The 18361-nt window shown below is 35.3% G+C and overlaps 2 protein-coding genes across 2 annotated transcripts; one reads left to right on the top strand and one right to left on the bottom strand.

The window, feature by feature from the left end:
* The first annotated feature begins 781 nt into the window (after positions 1–781).
* Positions 782–5231, top strand: SAG18 (senescence associated gene 18). Its single transcript, XM_087123546.1, has 7 exons — positions 782–1069; positions 2081–2180; positions 2293–2413; positions 2528–2649; positions 3175–3296; positions 3396–3559; positions 4830–5231. Exons 1-7 carry the CDS (start codon positions 796–798, stop codon positions 4938–4940), a joined length of 1014 nt encoding a protein of 337 aa, XP_086979672.1. The 5' UTR covers positions 782–795; the 3' UTR covers positions 4941–5231.
* A 739-nt stretch (positions 5232–5970) lies between these two features.
* Positions 5971–16893, bottom strand: LOC111792316 (kinetochore protein). Its single transcript, XM_023673698.2, has 12 exons — positions 16735–16893; positions 15925–16102; positions 14657–14875; positions 13852–13942; positions 13561–13740; positions 8610–8699; positions 7936–8043; positions 7141–7194; positions 6949–7063; positions 6501–6658; positions 6297–6392; positions 5971–6170 (listed from the first exon to the last, which is right to left on the bottom strand). Exons 2-12 carry the CDS (start codon positions 16086–16088, stop codon positions 6120–6122), a joined length of 1326 nt encoding a protein of 441 aa, XP_023529466.1. The 5' UTR covers positions 16089–16102; positions 16735–16893; the 3' UTR covers positions 5971–6119.
* Between the last annotated feature and the right edge of the window lie 1468 nt (positions 16894–18361).

Here is an 18361-nt window from a genome sequence, read left to right as displayed (position 1 = left end):
CCCTGGTATTATGCATAGGTTAGAGGTCACTGGCCGATATTGTCCTCTTTGGACTTTTCCTTTTGAGCTTCCCTCAAAGTTTTGCTAGAGAGAAGTTTCCACACCCTTATAAAGAATACTTCGTTCTCTTCCCCAACTGTGAGATTTCGTAATCCACCTCTCTTTGGGGGGAGGTGGGCAAGTGTCCTCGTTGGTTTATTTTCCTCCCCAACCGATGTGGGATCTCATAGTATGTGAGTAGGCCAAGGGCACGATTCGATGTAGAGAGAGTCCTTGTGTTGTGTGGCCCTTGGTGGTGGTGTGTTTCGTGTAAAAGTGCCTTGGGGAGAATGAATCACATGCTTTCTAGATGCAACTCTGCTCCCTTTATTTAGGATATTGGATTCTCTCGATATTTCCAAACCCGAGGAGGCGGGAGAATTACTATGGAAGTCTAATTGGAATTATAAACCATTAGTAAAGGATATTATTTGAAGTTTAAGAACTAAATGGACATCGGATCAAAATCTCATTAAAAAAAAAAAAAAAACGAACAAAAACTCTCTAATTTACCGTCACAAATTTTAAATCTAAATCTCTATATGTTCGACCTCGGTTAGTTCTTATTTTAATAATTTTTTAGAAACAATATATAACTACATGTGTGTATCATCTACAGATCATTAATAATCCTTTTTTTATAAAATTCAAAATTTTCATTTTTCACGGGTCAGGTGTTAAAAGGGTATTTTTGTCATTAAAAAAAGCTGTAGAACTGGAAGCCCAATTCGCAGTTTGTTCGTTCTCGGCCCATTGATGATGAACCACACTTGGAGAGCGGACGGAGACTTTAATCCGTCCGTCTCCGAATTCCAAATTTCCAACAACAATTGCAGAGTCGGAAGAAAAAACAAGAGTGGAAGATCTGGAGAAGAAGCTCGCACCTTCAGAAATCTGACCAAAATGAATAAAACAACCATTTACGCTTGGCTCGTAGCAGTTGTTTGCTTCGTTGTTTTGATGATTGTTACCCCTTCAATCCCTCAGTCGCAGGAGTACCATGATTTCGCCGATCATCGCCGATTTCTCGGTTAATTTCCCTCTCCTTTTTATATCATCTGCGTTTCTGATTCTTTCCGTCTATTAATGAAATGCCTATCCTCTGTTTACAATCTATCGCACTTTCATTCCGATATGACTTGCGTAGAGAAATAGGAGTTTTAGAAGCGATCCCATATGGAATTCTGGGGTTGAACCGATCAATTTCTTGCTGTTGGATGTAGTTCTTTTGTGTTTTTCCTCATTGCAATGGTGCGGAGCCTTTGTTTCGTAATTCCGTAAGTCAAGTATGATAGTTAATCTCTTTTTTCTTTTTTTTTTTAAGAGAATCCTAAATACAGATCTTCTGAATGTCGCTTAGATTGGTTTTGGGTCGCTTTTCAATTTTTAATATGACTTGGGATCGATGTTTTAAAAGACTAGAGGTATTCTCTAGATTCTTTCCCTTGAAGAGTCAGGCATAAGTCGGTGATCAAAGTAGAAATGAATCAAATTCCATAACTCATGTTGTATTAGCGTTGCATTAAATCATTATTATTCTTCTGATGGTTAAAACGAAGCGAAAATCTTCCTGTCCTTAGTTCGTTCTAATGAAGTCTGTCACTGCAATTGTGATTACTACTTAAAATGTAACATCGGTATTGATTTTAGCACGAAGATAACTGTGAATGCATCTATTTATTAATGTGATTGTTTCAATTATTTTTAGCATCATACATGTAACGATCATAGTGAGAATCATCACTCTTATTTATATTCTTTTGATAAGTAGGTTCCGAAAACCATAAAAAGAACTTCCTAGTTCACTTACAAAAGAGGAATCATTATTAATCTAAAAAATTTCAAGCCTCTTATGATCTGAAGAAGGCTTAATCCTCTTTCAATCTCAGAAGATGTAAGCCTTGAGGTATATATATAGTTTGAGTTTCACTCGAGGCTTGATTTAGGTCTCTACTTTTTTTTCTTATTCAATTTTTGTTGTTGTACATATATGTTTTGCTAAATATTGATCTCAAAGTTTTGGCCTTTTCCTTTTTTTCAGGTATACCTAATGCTCTTAACGTAGTTTCGAATTTTCCCTTCTTGGTTATCGGTCTCATAGGCCTTGTCCTTTGTTATCGTGAGAATTACTTTAGGCTGAGGTGCATTTTCTTTTCATATCATTTGTCTATCAGCTTTCGTAATGTTTTGATCTTCTATGATGAAGTAATTTATTGTGTCATGTTAATTTTAAATTGATTATGTTTTCCACAGTTTGCAAGGTGAGCTTTATGGTTGGACTTGCTTTTATATTGGCGTGGCTCTTGTAGCCTTTGGCTCCTCGTATTATCATCTTGAGCCAAACGACGCACGCCTTGTTTGGGATCGTTTACCTGTGAGTCACTTCCCCAATTATGGAGCATTGCTTATATAAATTATTTCGAACATCTAATCGTATTGCAAGCAGTATATTGTAATTCTGAATCATTTACTCTTCTGGAAATTGTAGATGACCATTGCATTCACTTCGATCATCTCAATCTTTATTATTGAAAGAATTGATGAGCAGAAGGGAACACTGTCCATCGTGCCTTTATTGTTGGTCGGTATAGTTAGCATTTTATATTGGTGGTAAGTGCTTTCAAATTTTCTTTTAACAGTTAGCATTTTACTAGTTAAACTCGGCATTGTTGTTGTAAACAGTTCGGAATACTTCATCTTATATCATTGAAAAATTGGTCTTGGTACTAAAGTCCAGATTATTAGAGTCATCGAGTAATGCAACATTAATGGTTTAGTGGGAATGATAGGTTTGACTTTGTTTTGTAAAAACACTGTATGCTAGCCAAAGACCAAGTAATGCCATATTAGTTATTAACGTTACAAATGCAATTCTTGTTCGAACTGCTATCTGAGCTTGTGTGTTATTTGTAGTACAAATTAACTGTCTAGCTTTTGAGAATTACGAATCTTCTTTGACTTTTGGATGATCAAAATGCAGTAGAAAAGATCTTAAATGTTGCCTTCAAACTTTCGGAGGTTAATGGTTATCTCAACATTTAAATGCTAGAAATACCAGCTTGCATATGGAATGCACTTTAGGGAATTTCTGATCTGGGTTTCTTGCTGTACATGATTGACCTATGTCTTTTGCAGCTTGTTTGATGATCTACGCCCATATGCACTTGTCCAGTTTCTTCCTTGTATTGCTATTCCATTAATGACTATTTTATTACCTCCAATGTATACACATTCTACCTACTGGCTTTGGGCTGCAGGTCAGTTTCTGCTTTAAGGTATTCTGTTGCTGTTTAATGTCTTGCATTAGTGTTGACTGTTGGTAATATGTAATCGTGGATACTTTGTTATACTTGCAGGGTTTTATTTATTAGCAAAGGTAGAAGAAGCTAGCGATAAACTGATATATAATTGGACATTTCATATTGTTAGTGGTCACACGCTCAAGCACTTATGTGCTGCTATGGTTCCTGTCTTCTTAACTTTGATGCTTGCTAAGCGAACAATTGAACCAGAAAGGCAAGTATTTCTTGCTCTCTATTCTTTTAATTGTTTTAAGCTTGCCATTGTTTATGCAACAATGATTTATTTTGGAAGTGCGTACTCGTGGAAATGCTTCAAGTAACTCTGAAATACTAAAATGAGACGAAGTAGAAGTAATTATGCAAATGTCTGACATTTCTCTTGCAGTTGTGTTTTTATTAATTTCTGATATGGAATTGATACTATGTTTGAATAGGATCTTGTTATTTGCATGTTTTAGATTTTATAGGATTTTTTAGTTTATATATAATAGAAACAATTTTATTGAGGATATGAAATTACAAAAAGGAGTTGTTAAACTCCAATAAGCCCCAACCCAAGGTAGTCACACAGACCTTATCCAGTTGGATAAAACAGAAGAAATGCTAAAGCACCGACACTTTTGTTTCATTTTCTTGCCAACAAAGGGGTCAAAAGGAATATCCTTATCTTGGAAGATTCTTTCGATACCTTTCTTGCCAAGTAAGCTGGAAGAAAGCCCTGAAGAACTGCATCTAAAGGAGCTTCTTTTCCTTGTTGCAAGGATGACCCAATGATGTAGATATTATATTTTCCATAAAAGTATGGGTCATGGTACAAACCTTGAAAATTTTAGGTATCTGGCATTGGTTGAGTTGGTTTGACCTTGTTCTATCTCCTCCCACCTTTATGTTCTTATTTTACCCCAAGTCTGATATCATTGTTAATGGAACATGAATGGTCCTTTCTTATGATATGTATATCTCTGTAATGGGATATCTCTTTGAGATCTTTTTGGATTATGATGTTTTTCTCTTTTAGATGGTGCTCTGTTATCCCAAGAGATTCACATGGTTTGCTCACCATCACCTTAGAAAAATCTTCTGATAGTTCTATGGACAACATATCCTCTGTCTCTCACTCCTTTCAAATCTACAGTTTATCTTCTCTTTTGGCCGATTGGAGGCGCTTTTTGTAGCCTACCTCGACGTGGGATCAATTTCCACAAATTAGATATTGAGGTGGTAGAGGAGTGGATGTGGTCTTTGGTGATCAGGATAAGTTATTACTGTTCCTCTTACCTTGTCTGCAAGAAATTGGTCAAATCATGGAAGAATATCTGGGTCTAGGAAAGTAGCATAGCTGGAATGTTTCCAAAATTGAATGCTCTTTCTTCTATTTATCACAAGACCATACTGTACTTTCATCCATAACTTGCATACTTTACCATTTCAATATCATTGCATTATAAGCCTTTTATGAACACTTGTTTTGTGATGTCTTGCAGGCAGAGTTTATATAAGATTTGGAAGGTGTCATGGATGAAGGTCAGAGATAATAAGACAAAGGTAGAGGCCTCAGCTTGTTCCTTCTCATCTATCCCTGTCCAAGAACCACAATAGTTGTGTAAATTCTTGCCAAGCATATTTAAACTTCGACCAAGTAAATAATGCACTTGTATAGTTGTATGTAAACATTAAGAAACACCACGCAAAACTCAGTTTTCCAGATGTAACCACTTATTAGTTGTCTCCAAATTCTTATATGCCGACTCCAATCAATAATGGAGTATAGGGTAAATCCTAGTTTTTGCCATTGAATACTAAACTTATCAATGGATAACATTGTTTTAAATACTCTTTTTCAAGTACTTAAAGATTGAAATGACAAATTAAATATTTTTTACTGTATTAGGACTTTTTGTCAATTGACCTTCTGATCAAATCATGAGTTTTTTTTTTTTTTTGAATGAATGACTCGATTTTTAGATCAAATTATATATGATCTACGGTTTAAAAGTAAGGTTATATAACTTCTTTAAGTCACAAGTAGTGCGAGAGTTATGAGAGTAGGAGGACGAGGAAAAAAATGATTCAACTTGTTTGGAAAAAAAAAAGTAGTGCGATGTTTCATTAGCAAATCTAAACTTTTACAAGTGTATCAATTTATATCCTATGTTTGGAATATATTTATATCCTATGTTTGGAATATTTAGTGTTCACATGTGTGAAGAGTTTCCCTATATCAATTAACCGAGTTTCTGTATATCAATTAACCTCACGAACTTTCGTAAACTTGATTCATTTACGAAAATTTAGAAACTTCATTGCTAGCGCTATACTAGTAATTCTCTGTACATGTAAATCATAGTTTTTTAAACTAAAGGTAAAAAGTGTAAATTGATTCCATTATACAATTACTAGTTTGGACTGTATTCTATCTCTTGTTCCAAAGCTTACGATTAGTTTTCACTCAATGAGAGTTCTTTATGATGAAAATGGTCCTTAGAAGAAGAAAATCTTGGGATCTAACACTTTGTTTAACTAATTACTTCTATTGAACTCACCAGAAGCAAACTCCAAATCAATCTTACAAACGAACAGTTTATGGAGCTGATTGATTATCATTAATTATACATACTGAACAGGCAGAAGCTCCAATAAGGAATTATATATATATATATATATGGATTAGAGCAAAAGCTCAATTTCTAAATCAAAAGGGTAACAGACTAGAAATTGCTAGAAATTGACCTTAACAGTGGACAATCATCTACTGGAATGTGTCTGCTCCTCTTCCTCTTATGGCTTCACTTCCATCAATGCCCCAAACGAGTTTGTATATTGGTGAAACTGCAATCAAAATGTTAACGGACTATTTATTTTTGTTGTTAAGAAACATTTCCCTAACTAAATATAGAATTGAAACAATGATTTTCTGTTTCCCATTTTTTAAAAAGCATAGATTGTGGTCTTCACCTCTTTCATAATATTCTCGCATTTATGCAGTAGTTCTTGCTGTTTATGGACATTAGATTCTCTCATGGAATTTGTTTTTGAAGTCACAGCATCAACCTACCACCACAATTAAGAGCAAAACAAGTAAAAGAGAATTCTTGTCATGAGCATTAAATGGATTAGACTGAATCCTTTTGAAAAGTAAGATTGAAGAGAAAACAAAACCTCCATGAGCACTGCTTCAACATTTTTTTGCCTTTGTTCTAAATCAAGCTTCATTGATTCAACCTCCAACCTCACGTTATTCAACTCTTTTGCAGCTTCCTCACATTTCACTTCTCTTTCCTTCTCTGTCTGCCTTCTTAAATCTTCCAACTGTCGCACTGGATGTAATAGTGAAGTAAAGACGCCATTGTACCACTAAAAATATATTAAAGAGCTAATTTGATAACCTTTCTTTGTTATAATTTTTCGATATTATATTTCGTAACTAGCGTTTTTCTTTGTTTTCTCATCTACTTAAAAAACCTCGCCCAAATTCTTTCTTTTGTGTTTTTGAAGTTTGTCTAAAATTTGATGTGTAAACATGTGATGAACACAGAAAATGTAGGAATATGTAGGTTCAATAAGCTTAATTTTTAAAATTAAAAAATAAAGAGATAGAGCCAACCACCTTTTGCTTCATGTTCAACCAATTTGACCTGGAGCGATTTATCTACAACTTCCTCATCACTTAGCTTAGCTTTCAAGGCCTTGAATTCTTTTTCAACCGACTTAGCAGAGTTAACCTATTAAAAAAGTGCCCATGACTTAGCCAATAAAGTTCTGTCATGACACCTCAATAGCGCTATTAGAACATTCAAACCTGTTCCTGTATAGTCTGCATCTGAGCAAGGTGCTTCAACATTTTCCTGGAAACCTGAAAAATGTTGCGTCAAGAATTCATCAAGCCATCAACCGAATTTTCTTTAAAGTGATAAAAAATTTCATATTGAGACGGATATCTAATATGTATATATATAAATTTTCTACAGTGAGAAAAGTAATAATAATATAAAACAAGTGAATGCAACGACGAGGTACAAGGCAAATTTAGCCTTCATAAATAACAAAAAAAATCACGTCACAAAAACTAGTAAGAGATTTGTGAAAAAGTTGTCTAAATGAGCTTTGAACAGCTTATGAAAATTAGTAAGAGATTAGTCTTAGGAGTTGGAACCCTTATGATTTTTTTCTATCATGTAGGCTAAATCATATAACAATAAGTGTTTTTCTTTTTCCTTCTTTTTAGGGATATCCATGAGTGTCAAGGTAAGCTTGCATGCATCTCAGACTCTATTACATTTGGTTGTTAAGGTAACCGATTAGATATTACATTTTCGTTATTAAATTTTGTTTCCTTTCGTCAAAATGCATTAGACAACGATGTGATCTGAAGTTTAATTTAATAACAAAAAGCCACAAGTGGTCAAAAACAGCCGTGAATTCATGACTAAAAACTCTTAAAATCTGAGTTGGTGCAAGAATCAGATAAAACATGAATAGGCAGAAAGTATGTTGTTTTTGAGGTCAAACTCAATTCTAAACCAAAATATAAATAAGTTTAGATAAAGAGAAGTAATACAATTGTACCAAATCAACATAATCTCAAATGGGTTACCTTTGAATAAACCTCAACAATGCCAGTCTTCTCCTGAAAAGCTTGCATTGCCAATTTTTCAGCATTCTTGGCTTCCTCCCTAGCTAATTTTTTCTCCTCCAAAGCCCTCTTTAAGTAGAAAAAAATGAAGGGAGTTAATTATTTATTGAGAAAAATGGCTGAAAGAGAATTGAATGCACGATTATCAAATAGAAAAACTGGCATAAACTACCTCAAGACGATAAGAGTTAATACAATCATACCCTCACATTTTTAATTTGATCTATTAGTTCCTACACTTTTTTATTCGAAACAGCTTCATAAAATTGCAAAAAGGGAAGACTCTGATCTAAAAGAGTTACACATAAAATCTCTCAACCTCCCAAACCTCTTCTAAAGGCCTCTTCACCCTCTCAAATTCTACTATTTCTCTCCATACACTCCCCATAGTACTACATCAAATAAATTGTTTCTTATCCAAAAAAAGAGAGAAAAAGAAACTCAATCCCAAAAAAGATTGATGCTTAAACAATGGGAAATTACTAACCTATTAGCCTCACTACGGGCATGTGAAAAATCATGGTTAGAAACCAAAGGATGTTTTCTCTTAAAAAAAAACAATAATTGGAGAATATAAACATAACTTTTGGTTAAAAAAATGGAGATGAGGAACGTAGAAACAAGGGGGAAAAAACCTGCAACTTATCTGGTGACTGAACAATTTTTGATCGCAAATTTGCATTTTCTTGCACACTTTGTACGAGGAGAAATTCTGCATTAGAAATCTGAAAATATACAAAGAAATCAGTGAGAACATAGCAAACATTTTATGAACATAGCAAACAAACGGTTATTCTGCATGTACGAAAAATATAATAATAGTAGAGGAGACGGCTCCTTGTGCTAGGGTCAAGGACAATGCAGAATAAAAGTTTAGTGGTAAAAGTAGCAGCAATAAGAAACTTTCAAAAAACAAGAATCACATAATGGAATTTACAACAAGAAACAAAAGCGTGGTCGTAATTAAAGAAGATTAAAATCCTCAGCACCATACCAACCAACACTAAACACACCAATTTGGGTCAAGAACAAAAGCAGAGGCTCAGCAAAATAAAAGAAAATGGAAACCTCCATTACTTTCAATCCTTTCCACCCTACATGCTATCGAGCATCCCATTTTTCTCTCAGAAAATAGAAACCTCCCACCTTCTTAAATAAACCAGGACACCCCTCCAACTCCATCGATAGAGCAAGGTTTTATCAAGCAGTAAAGGGATTCATTAAACAACTTGAAATTTCTTTCTTAAGAGTTTCAAAGATAATCTTCCGATCAACGGAACATCAATATATTCCAAGGAAGACAATGGAACTGGTTTACCATCCCCCAACCTTTGCTGACCTGAGATATACTAAAACTCTCATCCATCCAACTTACTTGGACCGACCACCTGCTTTGGCTTTTGAAGGAAGTCCAACAGTACCCAGAAAACCTTTCAACCTCGTTTTCTAATCCAACCAAAACCCAAATAAAGTTTTTCTCTCCTCCATTGGATGAAAATGAAAATTCCACAAACCAACCCAACTGATTGGAACTTTTAAGATTGAAAAGTAACCTTTTGAAACTCGCATTTGCTTGAAAGCTCGACATTGTAGGAACATTTCCGTAGAAGAGAGGGGTTGCTCAACCATCATGACAATTCCACTGAGACTTAATGAAGAAAGAATGATCCTGCTTTTTTTTTTTTTTTTCTTTCAACAAATAATAACCTTGACCTTGACCAAAAGGATTTATTGGCTACACAACTACTCTTCATCTTGCAAAAGAGGAACTTTTCATGAAATCAACAACGCTTATAAGAACCTAGAGAGGAGAGAGCTGCCTTTTTCTTGAACTAAGCTTTGGGATAAGAAATAAGAGGTTGAAGGGATTAAATTTTACAATGGGCGTTTTTAGACCTAGCTAAACTTTTCTCCTCCTTTTGGTGTTCATTCTATAAAAAAATTGTAATTATGAGCTATTTCATATCTTTGCCAATTAGGAATCCCTTTTAAGCTCATTGATCATGTGGGGATAACTCGTCTCCCACACTGTTTCACATGGTCATTTTGTTAGTATATATATCTCAATTTCTTTTACTTAAAAGAAAAATACATAAAAAAATAACTTCAAACCTCATATTGATCTTTCTACCCATGAACTTCAAAAAAAAAAAAAAAAAAAAAAAAAAAAGAAGAGTTATAACTCCACCCCAAAAACTCTTCCTCATCAACTCGCAAAAGGTTTGATATCACCCGTTTGTTACATGAAACAACAAAGCACTAGTGGATTGAACTAGATTCTAACAATTATTAACATCTCAGCCGGAGATAATGCACTTCTGCCACCTCCTGTTTGAGTGACCTAAATATTTCTAGTTTAAGCTTGGTATTTTCCATAGAATAATTCAAATGCCTTCTTTCAGCTGAGTTTAGGGACTTCCTTCAGTAGCAGGGATGGGATACTATCATACAGTGGTGGCCCCTCATTAGGAAACTATACATGGAGAGAAACAAAAGAATTTTCCAGGAGAAGATACTTCTCATAGGTTTTCGGGATTTGACAAGTCTGCACTCATTCATGGTGCTTTCGTTACAAAGACCAATTCTTTTTTAGAAGGTTTTTTGAGGTTCAGAGTGCTCTTGTTAGAGGTTCTTTTTTATATAAGAAACAAAGCTTTCATTGAGGAAAATGAAATAATACAACAGCATCCGAAAAATCAAGCCCACAAAGGAATTCGATTAAAAAAATGAGTTCCAATCAAGTAAAAGAAGGCCAAGCGAATAATTACAAAAGATCTTAGAAACTGACTCCTAAAGGGAAACATAAAACCTAACACGTGGTGGCAAGGTTCTTCCCTTTCTTTTGTATAGTTCATTTATCAATGAAATCTATCATTTCCTCCTGAAAAATGAAAAACTCCTTGATGATCTCTCTTCAGCCCCAGTCTGAGCAAGTACAATCCAAACACCTCAAAGAAACAACTCCAAACTGCACAAGCAAAACCACAATTCAAGAAAATCATCAAGATCCTCTGTTTCCCTCCTAAAGAGTACAACACATCGGCCCTATTATCAAGCAAGAAAGCTTCCACAAAATTTGATCCAAGATGTTTACTCTTCAGTGAATGACCTGACACACAAAAAAACTTATTCTTGGAAAATTCCAACTTCAACGAGGTAAAGACAAAGCCACTCATATGAAAGAGGCTCACCAAACACCAAAAGTAAGACCTACAAGAGAAACCATCAAACAGACTTGGCCCAAGTACAAACATCCCCTCTCTCAATAGTGAAACATAACTCTCCAATAAAAGACAAAAGGTCCATAATATCTGTCAATTTCCAATCAGACAAAGGACAATGGAACTCCAACAAAAGAGATGGATAGTGCTTTGAGTGAAAAAAGACAACTTCTACCAAATGAAACCTCATGGAGGAGAGATGATATAACTATGAAAGCGAGTGCAGAGGGGTCTATCCTCACTCATTTATCCTAAAAAAAAGTAGGTGCACCTCCCATCACCTACCAAACAAAGCACTACTTGGGAAAAGAAAGGAAATTCTTCAGAGAAAGCTTTCCATGGGTTTGTAAAAGTGTCAGTAACCACACTTTAGCTCTATTCAAAATGGAGAAACCCATAATTGTTTCTAATGACCTTGTACCATAATGAGTTGGACTAATGAGAAAACTACCACAATCATTTAGCCAGCAAGAGTTATGGACCCATAACTTACCCATGTCTAAACCTCGAAGATCCATCAAATTCAGCACCACCTCTCATCTCACTAAATGAGATCATTTCCCCTTCTCTACTGCCCCCAAAGGAAATCCCTGGAAAGATTCCTTAGGATCTTATAACTGACCAGGGATCCTAGACAGAGAAAAGAAGTAGATCGGGATGTTGCTTAAAAAATATTGAATGAGGGTGAATCTATCTTTTTGAGATGAAACTTTTCTTCCAAGAGGAAAGCCTCTTGCAAATCTTATTCAGCATTAGGTCCCAAAACGTAGGATTATGACCAAGGGCCTCAGAAGGAAAAAGGGAAAGACGTGACCTCGCAACCCACCAAAGCGACCCACTTTTTCAAATTAAGAGGATCACAATTCATGTACAAAATCTAACATCTAGCTCTATCAATCCTCAAATCTAATATGCCCTAAAAGAAAGCAAAAAATTGATAGGTTAAGATATGACTCTTCCTTGTCCAAATAAAAGAAACTAGTATCGGCTGCAAACTTCCTTGTCCAAATAAAAGAAACTAGTATCGTCTGCAAATGGAAGATGAGATGAGAACAACCTAACTAGTATCGTCTGCGAACGGAAGATGAGATGAGGACAACCTATCTCTCCCTACTTCAAAGCCCACCAAAAAATTACCCTCCACCTCCTTGAGATAATTTGATTTAAAGAGTCCACTACCAAGAAAACACAGAAAATGAGAGTGGAGGCCCCCTTGTCTAAGACCTCCCAAAGCGTAAATCTTAACTCTTTGCTTACCGTTGATGAGAATCAAATGACCTACCATTCTAATGCAGGACCTCCATTTCAAGTCGGACCATCCTTTTTATCCTCATTGGACTCAAGAACATCGATGAAGATTGAATCACCATCCATATCTTGGTGGTTGTGACTTTTTGTGTTGTCCAAAACATTTCTTCGAAAAACTTTTATCCAAGAAGTTTGAATCCACAAGATCATACACTTAAAATCAATGCTAAAAACAACACCGTTCTTACGAGCTCAAGTTCTCTACAGCCTTGTTGCCAATAAAGACTTGGTTTAAGATTTGCCTACCCACCATGAAAGCACTCTAAGGATCTAAGATTGTCGTGGAGAAGATCTTCATCAATCTATTAGCTAGCACCTTTGCAAAAAGTATATACACATTTGTCACTAGACTGATCGGTTTGAAGTCCTTGATCTTCCTTGCCTTTTCTTCTTAGGGAAGAGACAAATAAAGTTTCATTCAACGAACTATCTAGAACTCCGCTCTCATTGAACTCACTAAACACCTTCTAAGGATCGTCCTTAATACAATCCCATTTGTCCTGAAAGGAAGAACGATAGTAAACCTGTCAAGACTCAAGGCCTTTTTCCTATCAAAACTAAAAATTATCTTCTTAACATCCTCCAGGGAGAAGGGAAAACCCAACTCTGCTATATGAAAACCAGAAATAGGACTACAATACAAAACTGCAACGAAGAACGACAAACAACTACCAGAGCATAGAGATAATAATAATGATAATTATAATAAAACCTCTTTAATCCCCCATAACATCTCTCCACCATGTTCTCCAGTCCAGGAGACCAATTAAATCTTTACTTCTCTTTCAACTTGCTACCCTATGATTTTAATGAACAAGAAACGAAACTTTTAAACTGCTACATGGATCTCATCCCCTACCACCAAACGCCACTTTCAGATGACCAAATAATTTTAATTCCTCATGGTTTAGTGCAAATTTGTGCCAATCGTGAGTGTTTTTTTTGTAATTCCTTATACTGTTTGGGATTTTTCATCTCCTTTTCCATTTGTACACCTTATTAGTATACAGAATATACAAGTCTCTATTTCCTACCAAAAAAAAGTTAATAATCTAACCTTCTCGTCCATTTCTCCAGCTTTCTCTTTCAACTTCCGGATTGAAGCACGCAATGACATCTGCTGATTGTTAAGTCCCCCAATAGTTTGATGTAGTTCTTTCACTTTAGCATCAATCTCTTGAACAAAAGGCATTTCCCTTTCTCTTGCTTCGTTGTACTCTGCGATCTCTGCATTCAACTATAATACACAAGTTCAGCCAAATGGGGGGAAAAACAAAAAACACAAATATAACCACCTTTTTCAACTTTAAACGAAAATAAAAACAAAAAAGGGCTGAAATCCAAATACCTGAGAAATTTTAACCTCCCATTCCCTTTGCTGGTCATCAAGGGTATTCAGCTCATTCATAACTGGAGCATGTAGATTGATTTTGGCATCTCTTCAAATGAAAATGTAACAGGCATAACTGAGGATCAGCATTATCTATTCATTTATGAAAAAAAAACATACTTCCATGGATATATATCATGCTACATTTTAGAGATTCAAATAAATGGAACTTAATTAAAATACATTGAAATAATACACATATCCTTATCGAAACCCCGTGCATGGAAGGCCCTGCCTATTCAAAAGAAAATCGAGCTGTTGGATGTAATTATAAACAATAAAGCATAAAATATAACAAGTTGAAGTGATAAATTTTCGTAACTTCATCTGTCCATTCATTCAATCATCACGAAGAAAACAAACCTACTGTAACAAGATAGAAAATTTACCAGATTATGGTGACCAGTGCACAATGTCATTGAATTACAAAAAAACATCTATTACGCCTACAATCGAATTAACAACAAGAAAGAAGCTGTAGCCTTTGTTTAATATAATTTGATGAGCCAAACTTACATAACTGGGGCAAACATAAGTAGTAGTTAAATAATAAATTCATCTAATTGACATTTTACTAAAAATTGTTTAAACCCCACTACAATAGAAAGCTTGGAAATGAGTAGAAATTACTTGGTTAATGCTACGCACTAAGCTAGGTGATAAACCCATAAAGACCTTCTCGACCAAACTACTAGTTGTTACACTAGTTGTTTTCATTTGTAAATAGTAAAGGACAACATAGAGAAGAAGATAAAGGTCGTACTTGTGAATGCAAAAGTTCAGCATTGCACTAAGGAAAATTTCTGTCCTGTCAGGGTCAGGTTTTATCAAATCTTTCAACGTAAACTTTTTTGGACAGTCCAGAGAGGCAATGACATGCTTTACTCTGTTGTACAACTTCATTGTCTGAACTGAATCCATATGCAGATCAGGGTTCTCGAACTGTTCCAAGGCAGCAAACTCAACTTGTCCTTGGTCTTCCCTGCATATATAACCGACAGCTATAAATTGCAACCTTTCTTAAAAAGGATCCGAGAAAAGTGAAATAAAATAGTTCATAGTTACGACACTTCAAGGATCTAGAATGAAAAGGGAGAAGGGAACTTCAGAACACATTGATGGTAAATATTTTCTTCAAGATTAAAAAAAAAACCCAAACGGCACAAGAACCTCACGTTTGAAAGTTAATTATTGAAACTTTAGTGCAATGAAAAAGCATAAATGGGGTTAGAGCCCTTCTATTAACAATCAAGGATGAATGTTTTACAAAATCTCACTGACCCAGACGATCTACACAAGTTCATCCTATTACGTACTAACAGTCTCATTCATCACTTCCATTTGGTCTATGCAAGTGAAGATAACAAGTAGCAATGACCTTGTAATATAAGACACGACACAATTTTTTTTTTTCCCTCAAAAGTAGCTTGAGAATTTATCATCTCTATCCATTGTGATGAACCTAGAAAAACCATGAAGTCCTGCCGTTCACAAAAAACGGATTGGCAATATTTATAGCACCTGATGCTTACTGCAATGCTAAATGACCAGCTAATGGGAAATAAGGTGATTGTTTGCTAAAAAGATCCGCCAGTATAAAGGCCCAATGTACACTACAGTGAGTCCTTGGAAACCCAACAACGTACGGCATGGAGATCTTCTTCTATATCTTCTAGGGCTGCTGATGGCGAATACAAACCAAAATAACAACGGTAACAATGAAATAAAGCAGAAAACTTTTACACAATGATTACATCAGAATTTCCTTCTCTATCAGTAAATAAATAAACCACTTTTATGCTCCAAGGTAAGTTATAAAAGAACGTCATAAAGAGTGTTTACAAGAAGAACAATGACTCATGTCTAAACTAACGACATTTTTAATTTCTCAACTCTAAAATCTCTGTTCGATTACTTGAATTCTCTAAGAACAAGAACACAGTAAGATACATATAAACTTTTGTTCATTCTCCTCCTTTCAAAAATCATTTCAAATACTTGTTGATAAAAGTCTATAAGCAGAGGACTTACTCATGGAGAAAGTCAAGGTAGATCATCAAACGAGTGTAAAGATCTGAGACCAAATCTGGTGCGGGGTGAAGGAGGTCCCGCTCTGTTACAGCAGCAATTTGACACTGTGCTAGTAGCAACGCAATATCTGCCCGTGGAAGCCTCGGAAATTCATACTTCGACATCCCCAACTACTTCTCTTCAATACCCAGGAAATTCAAAATTCAGAAGTAAAACAAAAACATTGTCGCAGTAATGGAGAAGACAACAAGATAGAAAAAATTGACATCAGTCCCACAAAATACAAAAATTCAGCATGGATCCTTATTCTCTCTACCTAAGAATTCAGGTAAGATTCGAAGGGGAAATTTCCATCTTTATACCATTAACAAATAAGTAAAAAAGAAAATATGCAAGGTTTTGTTTACACAAGCCCTAGTTTGTGTCTTGAAAGGCATAAATGAAGATCGAGAGAATATCAATAAAATCAAGAGAGTACAGAATTAGTACAAATTAAACCCGCTATGAGGGAGAGCGGCAGCGACATGTGAATTGAACTCAGGAAACTCATGGCTGCCACCAAATTAACTCTTAATTTTTTACAAGCGCCAGAACAGTTCCTCAGCTAAAGCCCCAAACAATTCGAGCATTTCACCGACATCAGTCGGTATATCGTTTAAAGAATCAAATCCACTAGAAAAGCTTCTCTTTCAGGACATTTCAAACGAAAACACAACCAAATTCACAGAATCTAAACGGAACATTACCAATCGAAGCATTACACTCCATATGACAACACATAGCATGATGGAGATGGAAGAAACAGCTTACCTCCACAAAAGCTCAGAATTCGAGCGAGAGAGGAAGGGATGATAGTGCGATTAATCAAACTGAAAGAAAGAGAATCGGGCAAAGAGGAAAGAGGCGAAACCTGAGAAAAGCGTCGGGCAAATCTCTGCAACACAGATAGCAATTATTCTCGAAATGTCATAAGGCGGGAAAATGTGTCTCCATGGATGGGATGAGCCGAAGGCTACCGGTTTGATTCGGCTTTTCGCCCATAAGCTAACCCGAACCGAACCGAACCGAACCGAATAAGAAAGTGGTTTTTCTATAATATCTTTTTTAATCTTTATCTTTTTTTTTTTTTTTTTTTTTGTCAAAATTAGAATTTATTTTTTAATATTGTTTTCGAGGATTTCGAGGAACCCGAACCGAACTGAAACGTACGATTTCGAGGATTTTTGTTTTATGTAATAATCGTTGAGAAATTGGACTTCATTTAGATTTGACCTAAATCACTAGTAGTTAAGTGAAGCTTGTACTTACAAAATGAGTGAACTTACTGAACCTAAGAATGTTCGATTAAATTAAGCTTAGAAGCATCAATTTGAGCATAAAATGTAAGTGAAATTACTGTTAGAATGTCTCCGAGCTAGATCGGATAAATTGAGGCTATTATATCTTAATGAATATGTCTGATGCATGTATTTCTTGATGGTTAACCATGTTTGTTACGTTAATACGATCACGTTTATGCCTTAAGAGACAAGTCTCATAGGGAATTTATGTACATCATTTCATTGAACCATGATTTTTAATACTGGACCTCATGTGAGTGAGTGCTAGCCCATAATGAGACCTAGGTGGAACGTATATGAGCTCATAGTTACAGTGACAATTACCTTCTTAAAAATGTTGATGTACATACAAATGAAAATGAGGGCTTATCGACCATGGTTGGGCATCGCTGATTGGATGCCAACGAACCATCAAGTAATATCTCAAGACGAGCCAACTAAGCGCCCGATGATTTGGAAAATGAAAGAAAAAGAAAAGTTATGAGAAGTTGGGTTAAATGTCTAAAACATTTTAAACGATGGAAAGGTTTAAGTCATCCCACTCGAAGAAATTGTTCCATGTAATTGCATATTCTAACCCCGATAATAGAGTCACTCACGAAATATTTTTAATACTCAATTTTTTTGTAAGTAACAACGAAGACGGGTGGTTGAAGGCGTCAATTTATCATATATTTTATGCATTTTTAATGGGTTTTGTTTGAACATGTATTGGTTTACAGAGGTCTTTTGTTTCGAATATATCTGTTAGTCGAACATGTATCTCCCTAACAGACGTAATTTAAAACTGTGAGGCTGATAGCAATGCGTAACAGACCAAAGCAAACAATATCTGTTAGCAGTGAGTTTGGGCGGTTACAAATAGTATTAGAGCCAGATATTGGGTTGTGTGCGAGTGAGAACACTGGCCCCTAAGAGGGTAGATCGTAAAATCCCACATCGGTTGGAGAGGAGAACGAACCAAAACGAACAAAATCGAGTTAGATTAAGATCAGTCACATTGGTATAAGAAAAAAAAGAAAGGTAAGAACAACACGGAGTAATAGAAGGTTTATTATAATATATAGTTCAAAGTTACATACGTTATTGAGTAGAAA

The sequence above is a fragment of the Cucurbita pepo genome, chromosome 4 (genome assembly GCF_057944985.1).
Source record: "Cucurbita pepo subsp. pepo isolate OVF chromosome 4, ASM5794498v1, whole genome shotgun sequence".
Classification (NCBI taxonomy): domain Eukaryota; kingdom Viridiplantae; phylum Streptophyta; class Magnoliopsida; order Cucurbitales; family Cucurbitaceae; genus Cucurbita; species Cucurbita pepo.
This window is presented reverse-complemented; position numbering and strand designations above follow the sequence as displayed.